The 23,054-nt window shown below is 43.0% G+C and overlaps 1 protein-coding gene across 1 annotated transcript in view; it reads left to right on the forward strand.

Annotated features, from left to right (window-relative positions):
- USH2A (usherin) overlaps positions 1 to 23,054 on the forward strand; it is a 452,818-nt gene that overhangs the window by 70,128 nt on the left and 359,636 nt on the right. Inside the window, exons 13-16 of the mRNA XM_060273280.1 lie at positions 3,399 to 3,594; positions 10,263 to 10,904; positions 11,009 to 11,192; positions 21,462 to 21,625. Of these exons, the coding sequence (XP_060129263.1) occupies positions 3,399 to 3,594; positions 10,263 to 10,904; positions 11,009 to 11,192; positions 21,462 to 21,625 (1,186 nt within the window). The remainder of the gene's footprint in view (positions 1 to 3,398; positions 3,595 to 10,262; positions 10,905 to 11,008; positions 11,193 to 21,461; positions 21,626 to 23,054) is intronic.

Genomic DNA, 23,054 nt, shown 5'->3' on the forward strand with positions numbered 1-23,054 from the left:
GATTAAGAGGCATTAAAAAATAGATTAATAAGGCTGGAGAGTATGGGCTGAAATGAATTACATGAAATAGAAAGGCATTATTGAAGGGAGTGTTTCCAGGTCTGACCCAAGGAAGATGGAATCATAAGGAATAAGGCCTTGGCTCATGAAAATTAATTGTCACGTCACAAGGATAATTTTCAAGGAAATGTGTTAAAAATGGGCCACAATACACTTTCTCTGCATAATTTACCATTCCCAGCAGTTTATCAATGCTTTCCTATACAGAACCAGTTATCTGTCATTTAGCCTAAACGAAGATGCAGGATTCTGGAAGAGAACAATCACAAGTTCTTATCCTGTGGATTTTTTTGGGGGGGGGGGCACCCCACCCCACAAAAAGTTGGTTTAGAGAAGTGGTTCTTTTGCAGTGGCAAAACTTCCTTGATGACATTGTATTCTTTTTTAGGCACAATCTAGAAAAGAGTTCAATTTTATACTGTACATATCACACAATTCCAGATCAAGGAATAGCATTAAAATACAATAAAACAGTATTTCAAAATGCAACTTAATATAAAATCAAACAATATGCTAACCTCATAACAACTCCAGCCAAATAAGGGGCATCACTTTAGCCAAATGCTCGGGTGAATAGCTGCATTTTTACTGGGTGTCAAAAGTCAGTTAGTGTAGATGCTGATTGCATTGAAGAAGAGAGCATTTCGGAGGTGGAATGTCACTGTTGGAACTGCACTCTCATGTACTGTCATGCACATGGGTGTAGCCTGGGGGAGCACAGAGGGGCAGCAGCCCACCCTAAATCAATAAAATTCAATAAAAATACATAGCAAACTGAGATTCTGCCCCCCCCCGCCCCACCTGCAAAAATCCAGGCTATGTTCTTGGCCATGTACCATATCTGAGAAAGAACGGTGCCATAGTGAGAAGGGCACCCATTTGCACACTCCCTGGGCCGCTCCTCTGCTGCTCTGGGCAGCTGAGTGATGTTCACAGACTTCTCTGGGCACCTTGATGGAGGAATCTAGTTGCTGGCCTGGGTCATCACAGCAGTCAGCTGGCTGCAGTATTAGAAATGTGAGTGGAGTTGCCAGTGGGGCTCGGATGGAAGAAAGACAGATAGAGTGGGTGAGAGTTGCAGAAGGAGGAAAAAGGAGATAAAAGGGAGGGAGGGAGGGAGGGAGGGAGGGAGGACGCAGAAGGGAAAGCAGCAAGTGGAGAGAGCACAGGAGGCAGGAAGTCACTGGCAGAGGACGAGAGGTGATGAAAAGCAAACTTTTTTGAGTTTCTAGTCCATGGCCTCTCCCTCTTTGGAGGCATACAGCTCTTTGGCAAGGGGGCAAGGGGGACTAGGTGCACCTCTGTATATCACAGCACTGAAGTAAATATATAGTACAGAGATAATATTTAATGCTAGCTAGCCACCCATATCTAACTGTATCATTTGTTGTGCTGGACTTTCTTGTGGGTAAGGTGACCTCTTCATTGAGGACAGACTGGATTTTTTGTGTTAGACTGTGTGTCATAAGCCTCCTTTTTCAGGTCTGGAACCAAAGAGGAGTACTTCTGCTACTAGAAAGTATCTCATGCTGTGACCTAGCAGAAGAGCATTGCTGGGGAAAAGCAAAATGATTATACCAACAAGTTTATGTACCGTGTTTCTCATATTATAAGACACGCCTTATATTTATTTTTTCCTCAAAAAAACACACTATGGCTTATTTTCAAGGGATGTCGACATTACTGCTGCGCCTATCACTATGTCTTATTTTCAGGGTATGGCTTATATTCCTTGAATGCTTAAAAATCCTGCTATGGCTTATTTTATGGGTATGTCTTAAAATATGAGAAACAGGGTACTATGCACCTGAGTTCATTTACTGCTGATATTCTTGGTGTTTCTCATAATGCCACACCCAATACATTATGTCACTACACTGTAAAAAGTCTTTTGCCACCTTGCACAACATTCATGGAACATAACTAACAAAAAGCTGCTCCGTTATTTTCACTTCCCAGTAGGGGTGTTCCTCTCCAATTATACAAGCCTTCCTTCATAATATTATAAGAAGCTGTAAGATGATTCAGCTGGGCATTAACATGATTTATACTTCAGCAAACCCTCACTGGCCTCATTTTTGCTTCATAGTTTTTGATTGTTTGTTTAACATATTTATAGCCCACTTTGTAAGGAAACTTTCTTCACAAAATGCACATAAAAATAGAGTCAATAAAGCTTAATAATCTAATGTCATTAAAAGCTAGCATAAAAGTAACAAATAACTTAGCAAATGCCTAAACATACAAAACTGAAACTTTGTTGACAGTTATCACTGTCACTACTACAGGGAGTGACCTTTGCATAATACATTTAAAATAAAGGTGTCTTGACAGTGTGCATGTAAAGAGCTGGAATCACTGGGCACACACCACTGCCATCTCCCTGAACTACCTGGCTCTGTTCCTTTCTGTTGTCTCTTCTGGGCAACCTTCCAGGGCCATATGCCAGTGGTGGGTCTGGAGTCAAGAGCATAAAGTGGGGCGGGGGAGAATAATAATTTCACCTTTGTACAGTAGATCACTGTCTACTCACACCCTTCCCTCTATCCTCCAAACAGGCAAACAAAATGCATTGTCATAGTTCAAGGATGTGCTCTAGTCTATTAAAAACACCCAAGGGGTGTGTGAAGCAAGGTCAGTGAGAGGGGTGGCCTGGGGAGAGAGGGTGCATCTGGGAAGAGTTCAATGGGCCAGGTAGAGAGGCCTGGAGGGATGCATTGGACGTAAGGTTTCCCACCTCTGATTAAAGCACTAACAAATGCAAGCAGTGCCTTTTTTTATTAAAAGAAATTTTATTAAAGTCCCTTGACTTGATTTGCTCTTTCCTTCCATCCAGTGGTGTGGGTGGGGTTTAGAGGGCGAGAACATGAGAATGGGCAGTGGTGAAGAAGTGAAATCAGAACAGGGTCCAACAAAACCTGGAGCTGGCACTCCTTGAAAGCAGAAAGCCTGTTTAGTATTTTGTGGTTCTGTGTGCTTGGTGGTGATTTTGTATGCTTTCTGTCCAGTTTATGTTTGATAATAGATCAATTCATATTCATCAATGCTCCCTTCCTCCTCCTCCTCCTCCTCCTCCTCCTCCTCCTCCTCCTCCTCCTGTGTGAGCTCTTCCTTAAAGTCATTCTAATGAATTTTTATTCTCACAGTTTCTATAGTTTTATTTTATGGTGAGTTAACTGCTACAGAATAAACTATGGAGGCCTATTTTGTCCTTGTTCCCACTTAAAGATTGTCCAACCTGCCAACCCACCCATGTTGCTAATCAGTGTTTATCAGGGTGGGGGTGGGGGAAGATAAGTTCATCATTCCTCAACATTTTTCTTTTTGTATCCTTTTAGATTGGAGGCCTGTGTAATTGTAAGAGACATGTGTCTGGCAGACAGTGCAATCAGTGCCAGGATGGATTCTACAATCTACAGCAGTCAGACCCTGATGGCTGCGGCCCCTGTAACTGCAATACCTCTGGGACAGTCAATGGAGATATTACCTGTCACCAAAATTCAGGCCAGTGCAAGTGTAAAGAAAATGTTATTGGTAGGTGCAAGGCAATAATCTACAGTCAGATATATTTCCTTTGTCTACAAATTAGAAATAAAAAACATGCGCCGAAGCTTTTCATTCTTTCTTTTTTAAACACATCAGGTGAAATATATTCTTTTTCATGAGAAATCATGGAAAACTGACAAAATAATATGCAGTTGCTTATTTATTTATCCTACCCAATTACAGCTCAAAGCAAAGTATAATCAGCTCTTTGGGTTATTCTACATTTAGTAGGTTTTAGTAGTTACAGGAGCACCTACCACTTTGTAATAATAAAGGACAGAAATAATATAATTTGCTTACTGCACAAATGATTCTTTCAGGAAAACAGCACTTTTTGCATGATGCTATAAACTTAATGAGTTTTAAGCAAAGTAGTTTCTATGTCAGTTTCCTTAACAGACAAAAATAAATGGATTTTTCTCCTCAAAAATATTATGCGCTACAGGGTCCTTTGTGATAAATCTTTTCATTCCCCCCCCCCATTATAATTCTTTGAACTGTTCCTATGAAATGCAAAATGTCAACATAATTCTACAGATCTTACACATTGCTAGGGTTAGTTATCAAGGGCCACATAATTTTAATTTTGTAATTCAATGCCAAGTTGATTATAATAAACTACTACCTTCAGTGTTATTTATCATTTTTTTGACAAGACATGCTTTTTTGTTTGCTATTCCCACAGGTATTTTCCAGAAATTAGATTTGATTATAGCAATTTATTACTTCCAGCATATTTGAGGGGAGCCACATCTATGTAAGGACAAAATCTATCAAACACCCAAAATATACAGGGCATATTATACACTTTGAAATGTTGATGTATGAGAATATTATGCAAGGAAAATTTCTTGATGAAAGGAACTCTGAGTGGTAACTGTACATGCCCCAGACATGCGGTTTTAAAATAACGTTTTGTATTTTAGTATCTATTTATACACCATTTCATTGCAGAAAAAACTGTGCCATGTATTGATGCTAAATATGTTTAAGTGTAAAAAAAGCTTTCCCGTTATTAAGACCTATTTTGTGGAGAAATCCTATGGGCAAACATGGTTAACTACTCTTTAATTTCATTGATTCCCAGGGGACTTGTGCAATTTGTGGATAATCAACAGCACCAAGTGATAAAGCTTATTCTGGACCTAACCGCTTTAGGCTGCAGGTTGTGGGTTGCATGTTTGACTCTTTAAACCCCCCCCCAACACACACACACACACACAAGCTTTCATGCAATTGGTTTTTTTTTTCTGTGTGCAGAGAAAGTAACAATTCCATATGATCTCCCATGGAATGTGTTGGATCCAATGAATGGTACCTTCCATTCATGGAACTGACCAAAATTCAGCAGAAGATTCCCACCTGAGAAGGGAGAATGAAGTCAATTTTTGCTGATTCTTTCCACTACTATTCCATACACCATCTCTTATGCTGCTGCTAAGTGTCCCCCAATCCTCCTGATCAGATTTTCAGAAGGGACAGGAGCTGCAGTGTGACAACAACACGTGGGCATTGGGCAACTCTCCATTAGTGTTTTAATATTGTAAACTGCCCTGTGATCCTTGGATGAAGGGCAGTATAGAAATGGAATACAGTAAATAATAATAATATAATTATGCACTTCTTTCAGTAGGAGCAGAGCTCTGCTGAGTATATGTCTGGATAACATACAATGCTTTTAGCTATTTTCAGACATTTATTGGTGTCACTGAGTACTATGGCATAATTAGTCAAACATGAGAGATGTAAAATTTCCTGGAATCCAGGGTTGGGTAGAGTTTGAGAATTTTTTGGGGGGGGGATGTGAAATATATGCAATACTTTCTTGTAGACTCTAATCTTCCTTTATCATTTTAAGAACAGGTACATCATCTACAACTTTGTTAGCACAAGACAAAAGACACCCACAGTGATAGGGGAAAGATTCAGAAAACTAAGCATCTCTGTCATGTAATTAGGGAGTAGTGATATAGTTGGATGTTCAGTCACACTTCATAATACCATTGAGCAGTTCAAACTTATTTTGTTATTCACATGGTGATCTCATATTAGGTAAAATTATTTTAAAATTATATCCTGTTTCTCAGGAAATAATATATCACTGAAAATGATGGGAGACGTTAAGTTTGTCTACTCACTGCTACTGATTTGATATGCGCACTTTGAGCACCATACACTTTGTGTGCTAATTTATTCCTTAATCTGTATGTCTCTGACTGAATATTTTCAAATATTCATTGGTTACTTTTGCTTGATGCAGAAGATGGAGGAATCTAGTAGTGATGGCAAGGTGAGCCGGCAGCAGTTACCTGACCTCCTGGCAGCAGGGGCACTGTTTCTTACTGGGAAGGAGAGAGTAGAGAGTAAAGTGGCAGGGGTTTTAGTGCTGCATAGATAGAGCCATTATGGTGCTCCTGCCAGTGTGTTTGCACCAAACCTCACCACCACCTTGGTCCTCCCACTCGTACTCTTGGTAAGCAGCAGCTGCTCCCTTGCCAAGAGGTCAGATAAGCACCGTCACTACTATCTAATCCTGGAGGAATTTGAAATAACAGGAATTAGAGGCTATACTGGACCTTGCCACCATGTTGCAAGATCTGTACTCAGGCAGACTCCCAGATTACGCTCTTGTTTCAGGAACACATGAAAGTGTTTGGCAATCTGAAACATTTGAAACTTTTTGGTCATAGTCAGCTGGTCAGGGAAACCAGTGCTAAACCTCATGATTTGCATGTAGAAAGTCTTAGATTAAAATAAACATTGGCATCTCCAGGTAGGGCTGAGGAAAGCGCCTTTCTGAATCGTTGGAGAGCTGTTGTCAGTTTGCTACTGTGTAGATGGACCTGTGGTCTGATTTGGTATAATGTTGCTTCCTAGATGTCTTAAAGTGTAGTATTGAATAGCCCAACCAAAAGCCACAGAAAAGTTATTGTTAGTACTACTTGTGAGCTGAGTATTTGATTGCAGCAGCATGAGTCAGCTACAGAGCAATACTACTTGAAAATGTTGGAAGTGTTTAACTCATTCTGGAAGAAAAGCTCTGGAAAATAGTTTTTATTTTCTTTCCATTTCCATCCACTTCAGACTGTAGACATGCACACATTATTAACAGGAGTGAAGATGGGTTCTAGCAGAGGCATTTTCGTTGTATTCTGATTTAGCTATGTACATTTTATTCCTTCATCAGGGAAGACTGATCCAAAGCTCTTGGACAAGTGGGGATTTCTTATTTACTTACTAGAAGGTGAAACCTCATACTTGCACCATCTGTATATACTATATAATAGCGCCTCCCAACTACCCATATAATGAGAACTGGGGTGCCATTTTACTACTGAACAAAATAGCGATACTGAAATACTATGTATTCAGCATGTGCAGCTATTTAAATATATGTGCTGACTTTCAAAAACAACAACAATTGGATATACTAGTAACCTTAGAGTCCATTGTCATTGTGCCTGTTTAAACAAGCTTGATAACAGAAAATGTAAGTAAGTGCTGCAATGTTATGGAGCATGAGCTGTTAGAGTTAGCACAACTGTTAAATCTTACTAATGATCCTATCACTGGTAAAATACATTAGCACCAATAATTTTATTAAAGTAGGTCATTCATCTAGAATAAAAAAGGGAGAAGAATGTGAATTAAATGCCAAGCGTGCTAACTCCCCTGTACTTGTTAACATTGAATGTGATGCCCTGTAGGCCTTTCTCAGTATCGTTAGGAATAGATTACCTGTCAGGAATATGTATGGCATATTCAAATAAGCACGGTGCATATTTTTAAAACTGATATGATATGAATCCATGTAGACCCATTTTAATAGTTCAAAATGAGTCATAATTCTTGTTAACAATACAGTTATTTTTAAAATTTGCGGCAATAGTGGTCCTTTTTTATTTTCCTTATTGAAATTAAATGATATGCCTTAGGTGAGCCATTCATCACTGCTAAAGGAACTTGCCGTCTGTTGGAGTTCTCCAGTTTTTATCCATATATAATGTATTTCCCACCGTTTGGGGAGATGCTTTTTCTACATAGGAGATTCTAAATATATATATTTGTATTTTTATGTAACTTTTTTTTGAAAAAGAATGAACTTGTTAAAACATGGGACTTCCATTTTATTTTATTTTACTGTATGGTGCAGTTAAACAATGACAGGGTGGTGATCATTTTATTTTCATTACATAAAAAGGCGAGAGATGCATAAACGTGGGTTGGCATTTCTCAAATTATATTCTGGATTTAATTTTTGTTGGTAGTGCAGTTTATACATTAGAAACAATGCAATTCCTGAATGAAAAATAGAAGTTTAAGAAACCTCTCATAATCCATGCCTGAGGCAGCATAAAGTCATGTCTTTGGAAGGAGAAAACATGTGGACTTGATATACTGGTTTTGGTTATACAGTGGTACTTCTACTTATGAATAACTCTACTTACGAATGTTTCTACTTACGAATGGAGCTGCATCCGCCATCTTGGATGGAGTTTAGATAGGATTTTTTCTATTTATGAATTTTTAGATAGGGTTGCTTCTACTTATGAATTTTTTCCTCCCAATGCATTCCTATGGGATTCGACTTACATTTTTTTTCGACTTATAAAATGTGTGTTCGGAACGCATTAAATTCGTAAGTAGAGGTACCACTGTACATGTATGTATGTATGTATGTATGTACAGTATATAAAAACAACCCAGCATTAATCATGATTTCAGTCTACTTTCTGAGACCTCCAGCCTGCACAGAGCATATGCTCTGTCTTTGAGCCTAGCATTCGCAGCTGAATTGGTTTCTAATATGAGAGTTGATTCATCATTGATTGCAGGTGTACTTGCTGAAGATGGGACATTGTTCATGTGTAAGTTGTGCCTATCCTTTGGGTTTTTAAAAAAATCATTTTAATTAAATTTTCCACTTTAACAATCCAATCAAATCACATTAAATATTCCAAATTATACACAAACATATCAAATAATCCATATATTCTGCCAAATTATTTTTTAAAAATTGGGACTTCCCATGCTTCAAATTCGGAGGGCTCTGATCATCATCATAGTTCTACCACATTTCATAATCATTTCCAATGGTTCCTCTGTTTCTTTCTGTTGTTATCCTTCATTCTTTCGCATCCTCTGAGTTGTTCTTACAAGTGAGTTAAAACAAACAATGATATGTTTCTGAGTGGATTTTATGTCTATGATTCCCTTCCATAAGTTCACATGTCTCCTCACATGCTGGTATTTCTGCTGAATCAATCCAAAAGTCTTTTCACTGCTGGCAGCCACTATCTTCACATAGTTCTGATAAAATCAAGTCTAAGCATTTGCTAAGTAATTTTCCCAAACTGGTTGCATCAAACATCAAACATTAGCCTTTCCAGGGGAGATTTACCAAATCAAACTGGAACTACAAATATAATGACACATTAAAGGCTCACCTTCCCCTATGACTATTTATAATTCTGCAGCCCGGTCTTGACTTCCAATATGGTGGATTTCCAAATTAAAACTGCGACACCACTCCCACAAAAGATTCCAGGAAACCGTCCAAGGTTTTTTTTAACAAGACTCCAATGGCTAATGAGATTCTGCTTCTGTCTGGAGAATCTTTTATCCTCTTTCAAGCAAATCAACGATCAAAAGCCTTAATTATGTAATATTTTCATTTCCACACAGTTTAAAGCCATATTATGTCAACGAATACCAAACTTTCCAGTCTCCCTTGTTATAGATATTATAGATATTGTAAATGGTTCTTCTGGGTTTTTTTTTTTGCCAAGTAATATAATGAAGCAAAATACAATAATAAGCGAGGCTTGCCCCCCCCCCCTTTCGGTTCCATTCCATCATACCAACTCAGATGTTAAGCCTTCTTCCACTCAGTCTTTTTTGGTACCTCAGTGGCTGGGTTGCTTAGCAGACTAATTCCTCCCTCCACGCTCAAAGCATGTCCAAAACTTAAATCCAAATTTTCATCTTAAGAAATGGTTCTTGATTCGCTCTTGGAGACAGTGTCCAGAAGAGCCAGACTCTCTCGGGGGATTTCCATCCAGTGTCCCCCAGCTCCTCCTTCCTTCTGAATTTGGGGCTGGGTTGTTGGGCATCTGCAGATGAGACTGTGTCTTCCCTGACCCCCCAGGAAGATTTTGGGAGGCTGATTATTCCCATCTCAGCCTCTAATTACCACGTGAGAGTCGGAGTGATGGGATTTTCAACCATCTTCCGTGGCGCCTCAAGCGGAAGTCCCGTTGTGCCTATCCTTTGAACTGTATTTGGTTCTTGGCCAAGCTATATTCTGGGTCAGGAGGGAATTCCCCCTAGATCCTGTTGGCTGTTGACTCTCTGTTCTAGACTGTTAAAAGTATTTGAGATGGGTTCCTTTCCTGAATTGGCTTGAATTTGTTCTTCAGGCAACTTTCTGTGGTTCTTCTACATATGGTGTGTTGCTGTTTGAGTCCCATAGCTGGTCAGAGTTATAAGATAGTGCTGGTTTGGAATTGGAATTGGCCTAGATGTCCTATTAGTGTCTTCCATTTCAAGGATTCCTAAAGTGGAACTTCAGCAATGCCAAGTTTATATCCCTTCCACCCCCCGCTCAATTTCCTTATTTGATTTATAATGATGAATGATGATCTTTCTTTCTTCAGGTTTAAGATGTGATCACTGCAACTTTGGATATAAACTTCTTCATACTTTAAAGAATGATGGTTGTGAACCTTGCCAGTGTAATATCCATGGGTCTGTGAACAATTTCTGCAATCCTTCTACTGGTCAATGCAATTGTAAAGAAAATATCAAAGGACTTCATTGTGATGCTTGCATTGATGGTTTTTACGGGCTGGATGCTTTTGGATGTAAGCCTTGTGACTGTCAAATGGCAGGATCTGTTTTTGGTACAGCGTGTGATCATAACACAGGGCAGTGTATCTGCAAGCCTAACTTTGGGGAAAGGCGATGTAGTGACTGCTTAGATGGGTACTACAAAGTGCAGCAAAATGATTCCTTAGCCTGTCTACCCTGTAACTGTGATAAGGCTGGTACAGTAAATGGCTCTTCGCTGTGTGACAAATCAACAGGACAATGTCCTTGCAAAGCTAGTGTCACAGGCCTTCGGTGCAGTCAGTGCATGCCTCAAATGTACAATCTCACTACTCAGAACCTTTTTGGCTGTGAGATTTGTGACTGTGATCCTCTGGGAACAGGACCAGGAACAGTTTGTGACCAGCTCAATGGACAATGTGTTTGTCTGCCTCATCACCATGGAAGAAGGTGCAATGTGTGTAAACCAGGTAAGGAAATAAAAAAATCCAGTGCTCATAATGCTGTTTTACATCATTTTTCCTTCTCATATGACAATGGTCTTATTTTCACACCATTGTTTCCTCTTTATCAGGATTTTATGCTTCTCTGCATGGTATTAATGGTTGCATTCCCTGTTTATGCCACCCAACTGGTTCAGTAGAAGAGGTTTGCAACAGTCTCACTGGCCAGTGCATTTGCCAGGATTCTTCTGTAGCTGGGAAGAGATGTGACCACTGCAGGGACTACTATTATGGATTTGACTCTGAAGCTGGGAGGTGAGTGTTCATTGCAGAGTAGAGTTGACTTCTTAAAGCTGTCTTTTCAAAATTATAGATTCAGGTAGGTAGCCGTGTTGGTCTGACGCAGTTGAAATAAATTTAAAAATTGTTCAGCAGCACCTTAGAGACCAACTAAGTTTGTTCTGGGTATAAGCTTCTGTGTGCATGCACGAAAGCTTATAACCCACGTGGGTGGTGCTGTGGGTTAAATCACAGAGCCTAGGGCTTGCTGATCAGAAAGTTGGTGGTTCGAATCCCCGCGATGGGGTGAGCTCCTGTTGCTTGGTCCCTGCTCCTGCCAACCTAGCAGTTCGAAAGCATGTCAAAGTGCTAGTAGATAAATTGGTACCACTCCGGTGGGAAGGTAAATGGTGTTTCCATGCGCTGCTCCGGTTCGTCAGAAGCGGCTTGGGCATGCTGGCCACATGACCTGGAAGCTGTATGCCGGCTCCCTCGGCCAATAAAGTGAGATGAGCGCCACAACCCCAGAGTCGTCTGCGACTGGACCTAATGGTCAGGGGTCCCTTCACCTTTACCTTTAAGGTGCTACTGGACATTTTTTAAAAAGAAATTTCAAAATTATGTGTGTTTGGTGAGGACATATGCTCGTCAAACGGTAAAGCAAGTCACATGGGAAAATTCTCCATGCTTTTTGTCCATGTCCTGGACAAAAACCCCACACAACTGAGAAGTGTGAAAAATCATCCCAAGTCTAATGTCTAAGCCTATAGTAAGCTGTGCAATCCCTGTGTACAGAATCCCCAGGGCACAGATCAGAGCAGCTCCCAAGCTTGAGAGCAAGAGGACCGCCAAACAAGTCTATCAGCTTGTTAAATGAAGTTCAGAGAAGCTCTCTATTCTGATTAGCCCCTACTGTAGTCTTGTCTTTACCCAGCATTGAAAACAGTCATGTGGTGGTGGTGAGAGCCATTGCCCAGCCAAGGATAGGGGTCCAGTTTAACTTGGGGAGAAGATATTGGCCCTCTAAGTAATTCTGGCCCTTGATACTATGTGTTGACCCACCATATTCTGATTGTGAATTGTTTTAACTGATTTGCCTTCTATGTTTTAATCTTGGGGCAACTTTCCCTGGGACTTTATGTTGAAGGGTGGGTAAGAATTTCAATATTGTCATCATCATCAATAAATATGTGAACAGACCTACTAGCAGTTGTGGGATGTAAAACTGCAGTCAAGTACAACCATAGCTGCCAAGTACCCCATTTTGCCCGGGAGACCCCCGTATTTTCTTACCATTTCCCACTGGTCTCCCGAATGGATTTATCTCCCGTAAATCCCCCGGAAAGCAACTCCTGCTGGCGGCCATGTTTCTGGTGCTGCTCTGCCCATTTCCAAAATGGCCGCGGTGCCAGAAGTCACTTCTACGTGTGTCCGGAAGTGCGTAGAAGCGACTTCTGGCGCCGCTCTGCCCATTTCGAAAATGTCTGCAGCGCCAGAAGTCACTTCTACACATGTCCGGAAGTAGCGTAGAAGCGACTTCCGGTGCCACGCCACTGCTGGTCCCGGATTTTTCAATCCGGAACTTGACAGCTATGAATACAACATTCCTACAGTGGACATGTTAGGGGATGCTTTGTACTACTCAGGAGAAGACTTCCTGTTTCTTCCTGAGCTGGGACAGACTTCCACTACATGTGACTTGAAGAGGGTGTGTTCTGTTGTACTAGCATGGAGGAGCACATGGCTTCCATGTTCTGATCAGTGTGTGTTCTCCATTTTCTATGTTGCTGTGTGTTTGGAGAAGTGACTGCTTAGTCGCGGTCACTTGGGACTAACTTATTTATGGAGTAGTTCTAGTTACAGTATGTAACCTAAGCCTGCCTTCAGGGATAGGTCTGTGAACCTGAATGAATCTGTGAGTAAACTACTTTTATATTAACGTTAATCAGATTCTCATGTTTCTTTTTAAGAGGGATTAGAAGGGATTTTACCAGGAAGGAATCTTTAATAGAAAGACTCAGATGAGTTAGCAACAAGCTGATCGCTGCGTAATTTAAAAAGGGGGATGTTTGGAACACTGCTAGAATATGGAACTTGTTAGCACAAGTTGGGAAGGATATGATTAATGACCACTCCCCACATCAAATGGGGGGGTGCCTTTTGTGTGGTCACGTGTCCTCTCCTCCCTCCCTAATCATCCCCACAGCACTGGGCTGGTATTTCCAGCCTTTTTTCCTCCCAGTCATTCAAATACAGGAGTGAAAAGAAACAGCCTGCTAAGGAGGTTTGGTGTTAAGAGAAGCATTTTTTACAGCATTATTGCATCAGTCCCCACACTTCCTGAAATGCTTGGGGCATAACACATTGACACCCACCAATGGGCTTTTCAAGAAGTGTACCTGGCCATGAGACTGATTGTGGAGTGCTAGATAGCTCCAGAGGGTTTTTGTTTTTGTTTTAAGAAGGATCAGAGATTGGCGGGAACTATATCAGTTTGTCTCCTTTTGTTTTTAGTTTTGTGGTTTTATTTTATGGTTTTATGGCTCAACTCGACTTAGCGTAATCACTGAACGCCGAGTGAAGATTGATTGCAGCCCTGGCGATTAACTTGCAGTTTCGTCTTTATTCACTGGCTGTTTTTCCTCCACCTGTTAAAAGACCTGGTTTTGACTCGACAGAACTTTGCTAATTCCTTAGAATGCCTGTTAGAAGGAAAAAACGAAGCAAGAAGAACCAAAACAGCATAATTGGGACTCATAAATCCTCTAAAGCTGAGAAGCGGTCGAAAGCGAATACCATTACTCCTAACCCTGAAAGAGAGCAAACTGTGAGTAATGATGTCGGGAGATCCCCCCCACTCTTTTCTCCAAGGGAAAGAGATGACCTGACTCCTCTCCTCTCAAGGAGGGTTGGAGATGATTCAATCCAGAGGATAGGAGGAGGAGAGACTCCCCTTACTCCAAACGCTGACCCACCCATGTCTTTGGAACAAAACAGCAAAAGAGCTAATTGCCAGCAGATTCCAGACATGCACCCTTACCAAGAAATTTGCATGATGTCTGCAGAAACTATGGTCTTAGTTCTCCAAAGACTGAATGAAATTCTCACAAAAATAGTTAATATAGAGGAGAAATTGAATATCTGCCCTCCCTTTACAAAGCCCAGGCATAGCTATGTTAACGATTTGCCAATACAAGTCACGGACCAAATAAGGTCCTGCCAAGTTCTCCAAAAGAACCAGATTATGCTTGAGATTCATCGCAATGTGTACAGGTGGACGAATCGCAGGTCAATTACAACATCCTTATCCCAGCTTTTGAACTGCCATTATAAAAAAGTAGACCTGGAAAACTTCCACTTCTTGCCTAACACAAGAAATGCCACACGTTTACTTATGACCTTTAGTAAACCGGCATTCCCATCCCGACTTATGGAGATGAAAAACATCTTATGGCGGTCTTACTTTCTCCACCCGGTAAGGGTTTTCAAAGATGAAGTAGTGAGACAGTTGGTCCCTGACAGAGAATCAAAACAAATGCTGAGAAGGGAAATCAAACTAAACAATAGAGACATCATAAATACGAAAGAGGAAGAGAAAGTCGTGAGCTCAGAAATACAAGAACTGAAGAGAAGATTATTAAGCATAAAATCGGAGATTTCAATTCAAAGTATAAGGACACTACAGCCTGGAACACAATATTTAAATATGCCCAACAACTTTCCATCCCAAGGAAGGACATCGGTCCAACACTCGGATCTCTTCCTAAGTGATAGCAATGAAGAGGAAGAGCCTGGCGACCATGATAACTCCATGTTAACAACTCCCAAAGAACTTCAGGTTGCTGATAGACTCTTGATCCAAAATACTCAGGCTGGTCCTTTGCTTAATACTCCCAAAACCCACGAAGACAACCGTTCCTCCCCATTCCATCTTTGGCAAGATAGGACAGATGGAGTTCCTCAGCAGGAAGCTGGCTCTCTGTTGGCGAATGATCCCCATTTTACAGCACATGCTTCTTTAATATTCCCAAAGGCCCAGAAAGAGTTAGCAGCCCCTCGGTCATCCCATGAGCAAGAAAGGGATTGACAGCTAGTGGGCCATTGTGGGGCCGCCCTCCTTACATGGGGTGCTGCGGGATGGGCCATACCTAGTGGGGATGTTTGTCCAGCTGATTCCATACTCCATCATTATACCCCTCCGACCCAAGAGACCTGGCCCAGGGATGACTGGTTAGTGAGGGGATACCAGTCCTTTATAGATGAGGCCAACATGGGGTTTGGGATCACCACCATGGAAGGGCGAGGGAGGTATGGCGGTGGGGGTAGATTTTACAGGCGAAGGGTTTTGAGATGTGGTGATGCTCGAATCCCTTCCAATCTTCGCCCCATCCCGAGGGACGAGGGTAGGGCGAGCAGGGATTACCCACCTCCGTCACTGGTGTTGTGCAATGCCAGGTCTATAGGCAATAAAACCGCCACTATGAGAGACTTTTTCATCTCACTGGAGGTCGACCTGGCTTGCGTGACTGAGACCTGGGTGCGTGAGGGCGAAGTAGTTGCCCTGCATGAAATAACACCCCCGGGCTTCTCCGTCCTCCACCAGTCGCGGACTGTGGGTCGGGGGGGAGGGGTAGCGCTGTTAATCCGGGAGGATTGCTCTTTCAGGGCTCTGCCATCACCATCAATCACCGGCATTGAATGTGTTGGCCTAGTGTGGGGCACCAAGGGGGGCTTGGCTGTCTGGCTGGTGTACCGACCACCTAGCGCACCAGCAGCCACCCTGTCGGACCTGCTGGAGGTGGTGGCAGGCTGGGCCTTGGAGTTCCCTAACCTACTGGTTTTGGGGGACTTCAACGTCCATGCAGATGCCACCCCCTCCTCACGGGTTCCGGATCTGGTGTCTTCCATGGCGACACTAGGGCTCTCCCAGTTTGTTTTGGGTCCCACACATCAAGCAGGCCACACGCTGGATTTGATCTTTGGTGCGGGTATAGACGTGATCATGTCCCCAACTGTGGAAGTGCCATGGTCTGATCACTACGCTCTGAAAGCCAGGATTGACTTCCCGCCCCTCCCCTGCTTGGGTGGCGAGCCTATTTGGGCTCGCCCGCATAGGCTGATGGATCCTGACGGATTCCGTCAGGCCTTGCGGGACCCTGCTCCCCCTGGCGGCTCATTAGAAGAGCTGGTCGAGAACTGGAACAACCGGCTCTTGGCGGCCATCGATGAGATCGCACCTAAGCGCCCTCTGCGACCCCGCCGAAACCGGGCCCCTTGGTTTACTGAGGAGCTTCGGAAAATGAAGCGGGACCTTAGACGGCTAGAGCGAGTATGGCGGCGTGCTCACGACGGAGCCTCAAGAACATCTTACAGGAAACTTATGAAAGCCTATGAGATGGCGGTGAAAGCTGCAAAAAAGTCCTACTTCTCAGCTTCCATTGCATCCGCTAGCTCTCGCCCAGCACAACTTTTTAGAATAATCAGGTCTTTAACAACCCTAGAGGAACAGCCAAATTTAAATACGAATTTGACCCATAGCTGTGAGGCATTTGCGAGCTTTTTTGCGGAGAAAGTCTTGACACTCCGCCGTGACCTCCCTGCCAATTTGGATACAATAACGGAACTGGAGGCCCCTCGACTGTCTTCGAGTTCAGTATTGGACCAATTCGATCAGATACTCCCTGCCGATGTAGACAGATTCCTCCGGGCTGGAAGGCCCACCACTTGCTCCCTGGACCCGTGCCCGTCTTGGCTGATTAGAGCGTGTCCAGATGAGGTACGGGCCCCCCTGGGTGAGATCATCAACTTGTCCCTGGGCACAGGGACTTTCCCAGAGGAGTTGAAGGAGGCAGTGGTGCGTCCACTCTTAAAGAAAACATCTCTAGATCCTTTAGATCTATCCAATTATCGCCCGGTTTCGAATCTTCCGTACCTGGGTAAGATAATTGAGAGAGTGGTTGCTGAACAGCTTGGTAGGTTTCTGGATGAAACATCGGCTCTAGATCCATTTCAGTCCGGCTTTCGCCCTGGTCATGGGACCGAGACAGCTCTGGTAGCCTTAACAGATGATCTCCGTAGACAGCTGGATCGAGGTGGGTCGGGACTGCTGATTCTTTTAGACCTGTCAGCAGCCTTCGATATGGTCGATCATGACCTTTTAGACCACCGCCTTGCCGACGTGGGGATTCAGGGCACAGTCCAACAATGGCTGCGTTCCTTCATCTCAGGTCGGGGACAGAGAGTGGCGCTAGGGAGGGAGTTGTCGCCGCGGCACCCCTTGGTGTGTGGAGTCCCGCAAGGCGCAATCCTTTCCCCAATGCTTTTTAATATCTTTATGCGCCCCCTTGCCCAGATTGTCCGGAGTTTTGGGCTGGGTTGTCATCAATATGCTGATGACACCCAGATCTATCTGTTGATGGACGGCTGCCCTGCCTCGGCCCCGGACACACTCACCAGGTGCTTGGAAGCTGTGGCTGGATGGCTACGTGGGAGCCGACTGAAGTTAAATCCTTCGAAGACAGAGGTCCTCTGGCTAGGTCGGGGCGACATGGGGTTGGGGGGCCAACTCCCATCTTTTGCAGGGGCTCAATTGGTACCAGCGCCTTCTGTCAAGAGTTTGGGTGTAACCTTTGACGCCTCCCTTTCCATGGAGGCGCAGGTTGCATCCACAGCAAAGGTGGCATTTTTCCATCTCCGCCGCATCAAGCAGTTGGTCCCTTACCTCTCTCGCCCCGATCTGGCCACAGTGATCCATGCGACGATCACCTCCAGGCTTGACTATTGTAACTCGCTCTACGCAGGGTTGCCCTTAAAGCTGACCCAGAAACTCCAGCGGGTGCAGAATGCCGCGGCGAGGCTCCTTACAGGGTCCCGGCCGCGGGATCACATTCATCCAGTGCTTTACCAGCTGCACTGGCTCCCGGTGGAGTACAGGATCAGGTTTAAGGTGCTGGTTTTGACCTTTAAAGCCCTATGCGACTTGGGACCCTCGTACCTACGGGACCGCCTCTCCTGGTATGCCCCGCGGAGGACCTTAAGGTCCACAAACAATAATATTCTGGAGATCCCGAGTCATAAGATGGCTAGATTGGCCTCTACTAGAGCCAGGGCCTTTTCAGTACTGGCCCCAACCTGGTGGAACGCTCTTTCCCAGGAGACCAGGGCCCTGCGGGATTTGTCATCTTTCCGCAGGGCCTGCAAGACAGAGCTGTTCCGCCTGGCCTTTGGGTTAGACTCAGCCTGACCCCTGTGTTTTTCTCCCTCATGGCTTGGATTTATGGCCTACTTGAAATGAGGCTGCACTTTAAATTTTAATACTGTATTTTAATCTGTATTTTAACTAATTGTTTTTATGTTTTATTGTGGTTCTGTTGGTGTCAGCCACTTATGGCCTACTTGAAATGAGGCTGCACTTTAAATTTTAATACTGTATTTTAATCTGTATTTTAATTAATTGTTTTTATGTTTTATTGTGGTTCTGTTGGTGTCAGCCGCCCTGAGCCCGGTTTTTGACTGGGGAGGGCGGGGTATAAATAAAAATTTATTATTATTATTATTATTATATCACAGATTTGGGGGCCCATTAAAGAAATGGAAGTCCTTGCATGAATTAGATGACTTCATTGGATGCAACCTTTAAAATTCAATCCTCAGAAGTGGCCATAAGTAGTCGGCAGTGGTGGTGGGGAGCGAGTGGCAATCGGGAGTGGAACTGTAGTCTAGGTAGGAGTGTTTAACCCACTGAAAATTACCATTGCACCATTTTAAGCGTGTTACTTAAGAACAATTAACTGTAGCATGTAAGCAAACTGTAATCTTACTCTTGGCTCCTAGCTGTAATAGAAGGGTGATTATCTACTTTACAGGACTGTTAAAAGAATTTAAGTAGAAATAAAGAAAAATTATGTTTGCATAGCATGTTACATAGGTCATATATTTATTACTCTGGTGTAAAATGAGTCATGTGTGAATCACAGCAACTGAAATTCTGGTGGGGGGGGCTGATATTAAGGACCTCCAGAATATAAAATATTTGGGATATTTTGGGATATCTCTATGTATATGTATATGCATATGTATATGTATAATTTTGGAGACACCTTAAATTCTTCCAAAAAGTGTAGAATCACTACAAAATTTTAAAGTACGAAATACTGAACTGCTGAGCATATAGCAGCTCTCTCGGTTTCTATATACTTGTCTACACTTATGATGACATTTAATAGTCTAAACAGAAACTCTGTTTGACGGGGGAATTGTATGCAATCTGTGGTTGAAAACACTTAATGCAGTTTGGTGGGAAATACCCTTTGCTCTTGATTATAAAAAGGGGAAAATGCAGTATTATAGTTTCTAAAGGGATTTTTTTATTTATTCCCAAAGGAATATTATTCCACAACACAAATTTGCAGCTCATTTTGCAGCCTTAGCTTTTATCAGTCTTTTAAAGGGTGTTGAACTCAGGAGATCACACAGCAAGAGTTACTGAAGAAATTCTTTTGCTAAAAGGAGAGAGATGCAATTGTCAAATGCATGTGAACTGTTTGCAAATTCATTTTAAGCAACCTTACATATTTTATTTCAAACAAGAGTTGCTTGATTAAAAAAATAGCAAAAAAACTGTAGTCTCTAAAATTTCATTTGAACTGTTAGCATGAGGGTAGATATATTTTAAGAAGGCTGGATCATGACTCATAATGTACACTACATTTAAAAATCTCAGTATCTTCTCTGGTAACACAGGTTTTGAAGCTTCCTCAAAACCTGCACAACCTGTTTGAACAGAACACAGGTTATAGTTTGCTATTGAACCTACTCTGCAGCAGTGATGAGGGTGTCTTTTCCTCCTGCACCATTGAATCCTCTCAGTGTTGCCTAACACAGATTTTCCAAGTGGTCTTCTGCATTCTGACCTGGGGGATATATGGTGGAATTCCCAGTAGCACTCTGTGGCATATTTACAAGATGCTTTGATCATAATTTTATTTGCATCTGCTAGTTAATGCATTGTGAAGGTGTCCACTGTCCAGAGCACAGTCTTATCCAGCTTTATTATTATTATTCAGGAGGTAGTTAGTGTCTTCGTGAGGGAGGGCTTGGCTCTAGGCAGTAATCAGCTATGCTGTACATGGGATTGCCTTTTTATTTTTCCATATGCATTCTTTTTATAATAAAAGATTAAAAATACAATAACAGACGCCAGATGAAGTAAAAGTAGAAAGGTTATCTAGAACTAAATCAAGGTTTTGCCAACCCTGCCTGTGTCTGTTAGTCAAGAAAGTTGTGGCTAATTTTCACCTACGCGAGTCTCAGTTATTTGTTCGCACTCTCACCTAGGCCATGATACGGGCCATCAGGGCGACTCTGCCACAGTTTCCTTTTAACATACAAATTGAAAACAAAACCAAGCTGACCACTCGAAGAAGCCAGCTTCCATAAGGTACAGAGGCTCTACTGCCATCCAGTTTGAAAATGTGTCCTCAATACACCTGGGAATGACTGTTTTAAGACAATCAGAGGTTTCCTTAGGCTTCCCATAAGAGCAGACCTTTCTTTTTTACTAATGAAACTTAACTGAGCCTCCTTTTTTTGGAAGTTAAGAAAACACTTCTTGCATAAATAAATAAATAAATAAGGTTTCCTGTGGGTTAAACCACAGAGCCTAGGGCTTGCCGATCAGAAGGTCAGTGGTTTGAATCCCTGCAATGGGGTGAGCTCCCGTTGCTCAGTCCCTGCTCCTGCCAACCTAGCAGTTCGAAAGCATGAAGTGCAAGTAGATAAATAGGTACCGCTCTGGCGGGAAGGTAAATGGTGTTTCCATGCACTGCTCTGGTTTGCCAGAACTGGCTTTGCCATGCTGGCCACATGACCCGGAAGCTGTCTGCCGGCTCCCTCGGCCAGTAAAGCGAGATGAGCACCACAACCCCAGAGTCAGTCACGACTGCACCTAACGGTCAGGGGTCCCTTTACCTTTACCTCCCCTCCTCCAAAATGTTCAGCACAATTCAACTCTCCCCTCCCTAAAGGAACAGATATTCCCCTGTCACTTTAGCAAGGAATGAATTGTCCCCCGACAATTGGAGGGCATTACTGTTTAAGTAAAAGAAACACCATACTTGATTGTGAATGGAAGCTTTTTATATAAATGGATTGCAGTTTTTACTTTTTCTACTACAGACCAGTTTCTAAGGTTCTTCATCTGCAATGCTTAATTATGTGTCTGAAAAAAGCCACGGAATTAAGCCCTGCTATGTCTAACTGAAGTGTTAATGTGTAATTACTTTCTTGATTTGTTTTTGTTTATAGATGTCAGCGTTGTAATTGTCATCCTGCAGGAGCCATTAATGGAACTTGTCATCCTATTACCGGACAATGTGTGTGCAAACCATTTGTAACTGGCTCAAAATGTGACAACTGTGTTCCCAGTGCTAGTAATTTGGACGTCCACAACCTATTTGGCTGCAGTAAAAGTAAGTGGTTGTTGGTCGTAAGAGCAAATCTTTCAAATTAACTGGTTTGCTGATTGTCGGTATTAGTTTAACATTCAAAATAGCTGCTATTCACAACCTGAACTCCCCCCCCCCATTAATATATTTGGGGAAATAGTATGTTTTGGCAGTTAAGAGGCATCATATGATACTTTGTATCAAAGGCAGCATGGATTTTTGTATCAATGAAAGGAAGGAAATTATATTGATGCTCCAGTTTTCTAGGCATACTGTAACTTGTGGTGTTGGAAAATGACTTACTCTGAAAACCTCCCATTCTTGAGCTTTATTGGGATCCCTAGATTTAACAGAAATCCTCTTCAGGCATTGTATGTCCCAGATTTCTCTATATGGGAAGGAGGATGCATTAAGAAGCCACATCCCCTGGTGCCTGCACAAAGGGCACAAACATTTATCGTGGTGAAACATGTTGTCTCATAAACATTGTCTCTTGAATCCCAATTGGCCTCAGAGTGTCCATTTCCAGCTATGGCAAGGTCTACTCCCTTCCCTACAGACCCTCTGGGGTTTTAAGTTCCACCTCTCCATGTTGTGGCAGCCTGGGAGAGGGCATTTTTTGTGGCAATCCATAAGTTGTGGAATTCCCTCTTGAAAGAAGTGCATCTGGCTTCTTCACTATGCAGCTTTCAGTGAATTCTGAAGATGCACCTCTTTGCCCTGGGCTTTGACACCTGAGATATGTGTTATTGCAATCTGCTTTAGCTGTTTTTAATATTGAATTTTAAATTGTTATAACCTGCCCTGGGACTTGTTGGTGAAGGGCAGGTAATAAATCAAATGTTGATGATGTCACATGTACAGCTTGTATGTTTGTAGGCCATAGCTGTCAACTTTTGGATTTGAAAATAAGGGATCAGCACAGGGGCGTAGGAAGATAGGGGTGGTGGGGACGGGCCACCCCGAGTGGCAGGCTCCAAGGGGCGCCATCGCGGGCACCCTTCCCACCCCCAAAACGCGCCCCGCCCCCGGAACGCATATCACACCCCTCTGGAAGGTGAGCCACGCCCCCGGAATGCACGCCACGCCCCTCTGGGAGGCGTGCTGTGCCCCCAGGAGGCGCACCATGCCCCTGGAATGTGTGCCCCATTCCTGGAACGTGCAACCTGCCCCTCCGGGAGGCACACCCCACCCCCAGAATGGGCGTCAGCCCCACCCCCGGTACCGGAGCATGAAGTTTCGCCACTGGATCAGCAGCAGCCTCACCTGTCCCGAGGAAAGTCTACGGTATATCTAACAATCCAGGATAGCAGCGGGAAACGGCGCTGGAATAAGGGAATTTCCAGCAAAAAAGAGAGGGAAGGCTGACAGCTGTGGCTTGGAATAAGGGAGTTTCCCACAAAAAAAGGGAGGGTTGACAGCTATGTTGTAGGCTTCCATGACATCCTGAATG

The sequence above is a fragment of the Zootoca vivipara genome, chromosome 3 (genome assembly GCF_963506605.1).
Source record: "Zootoca vivipara chromosome 3, rZooViv1.1, whole genome shotgun sequence".
Classification (NCBI taxonomy): Eukaryota; Metazoa; Chordata; class Lepidosauria; order Squamata; family Lacertidae; genus Zootoca; species Zootoca vivipara.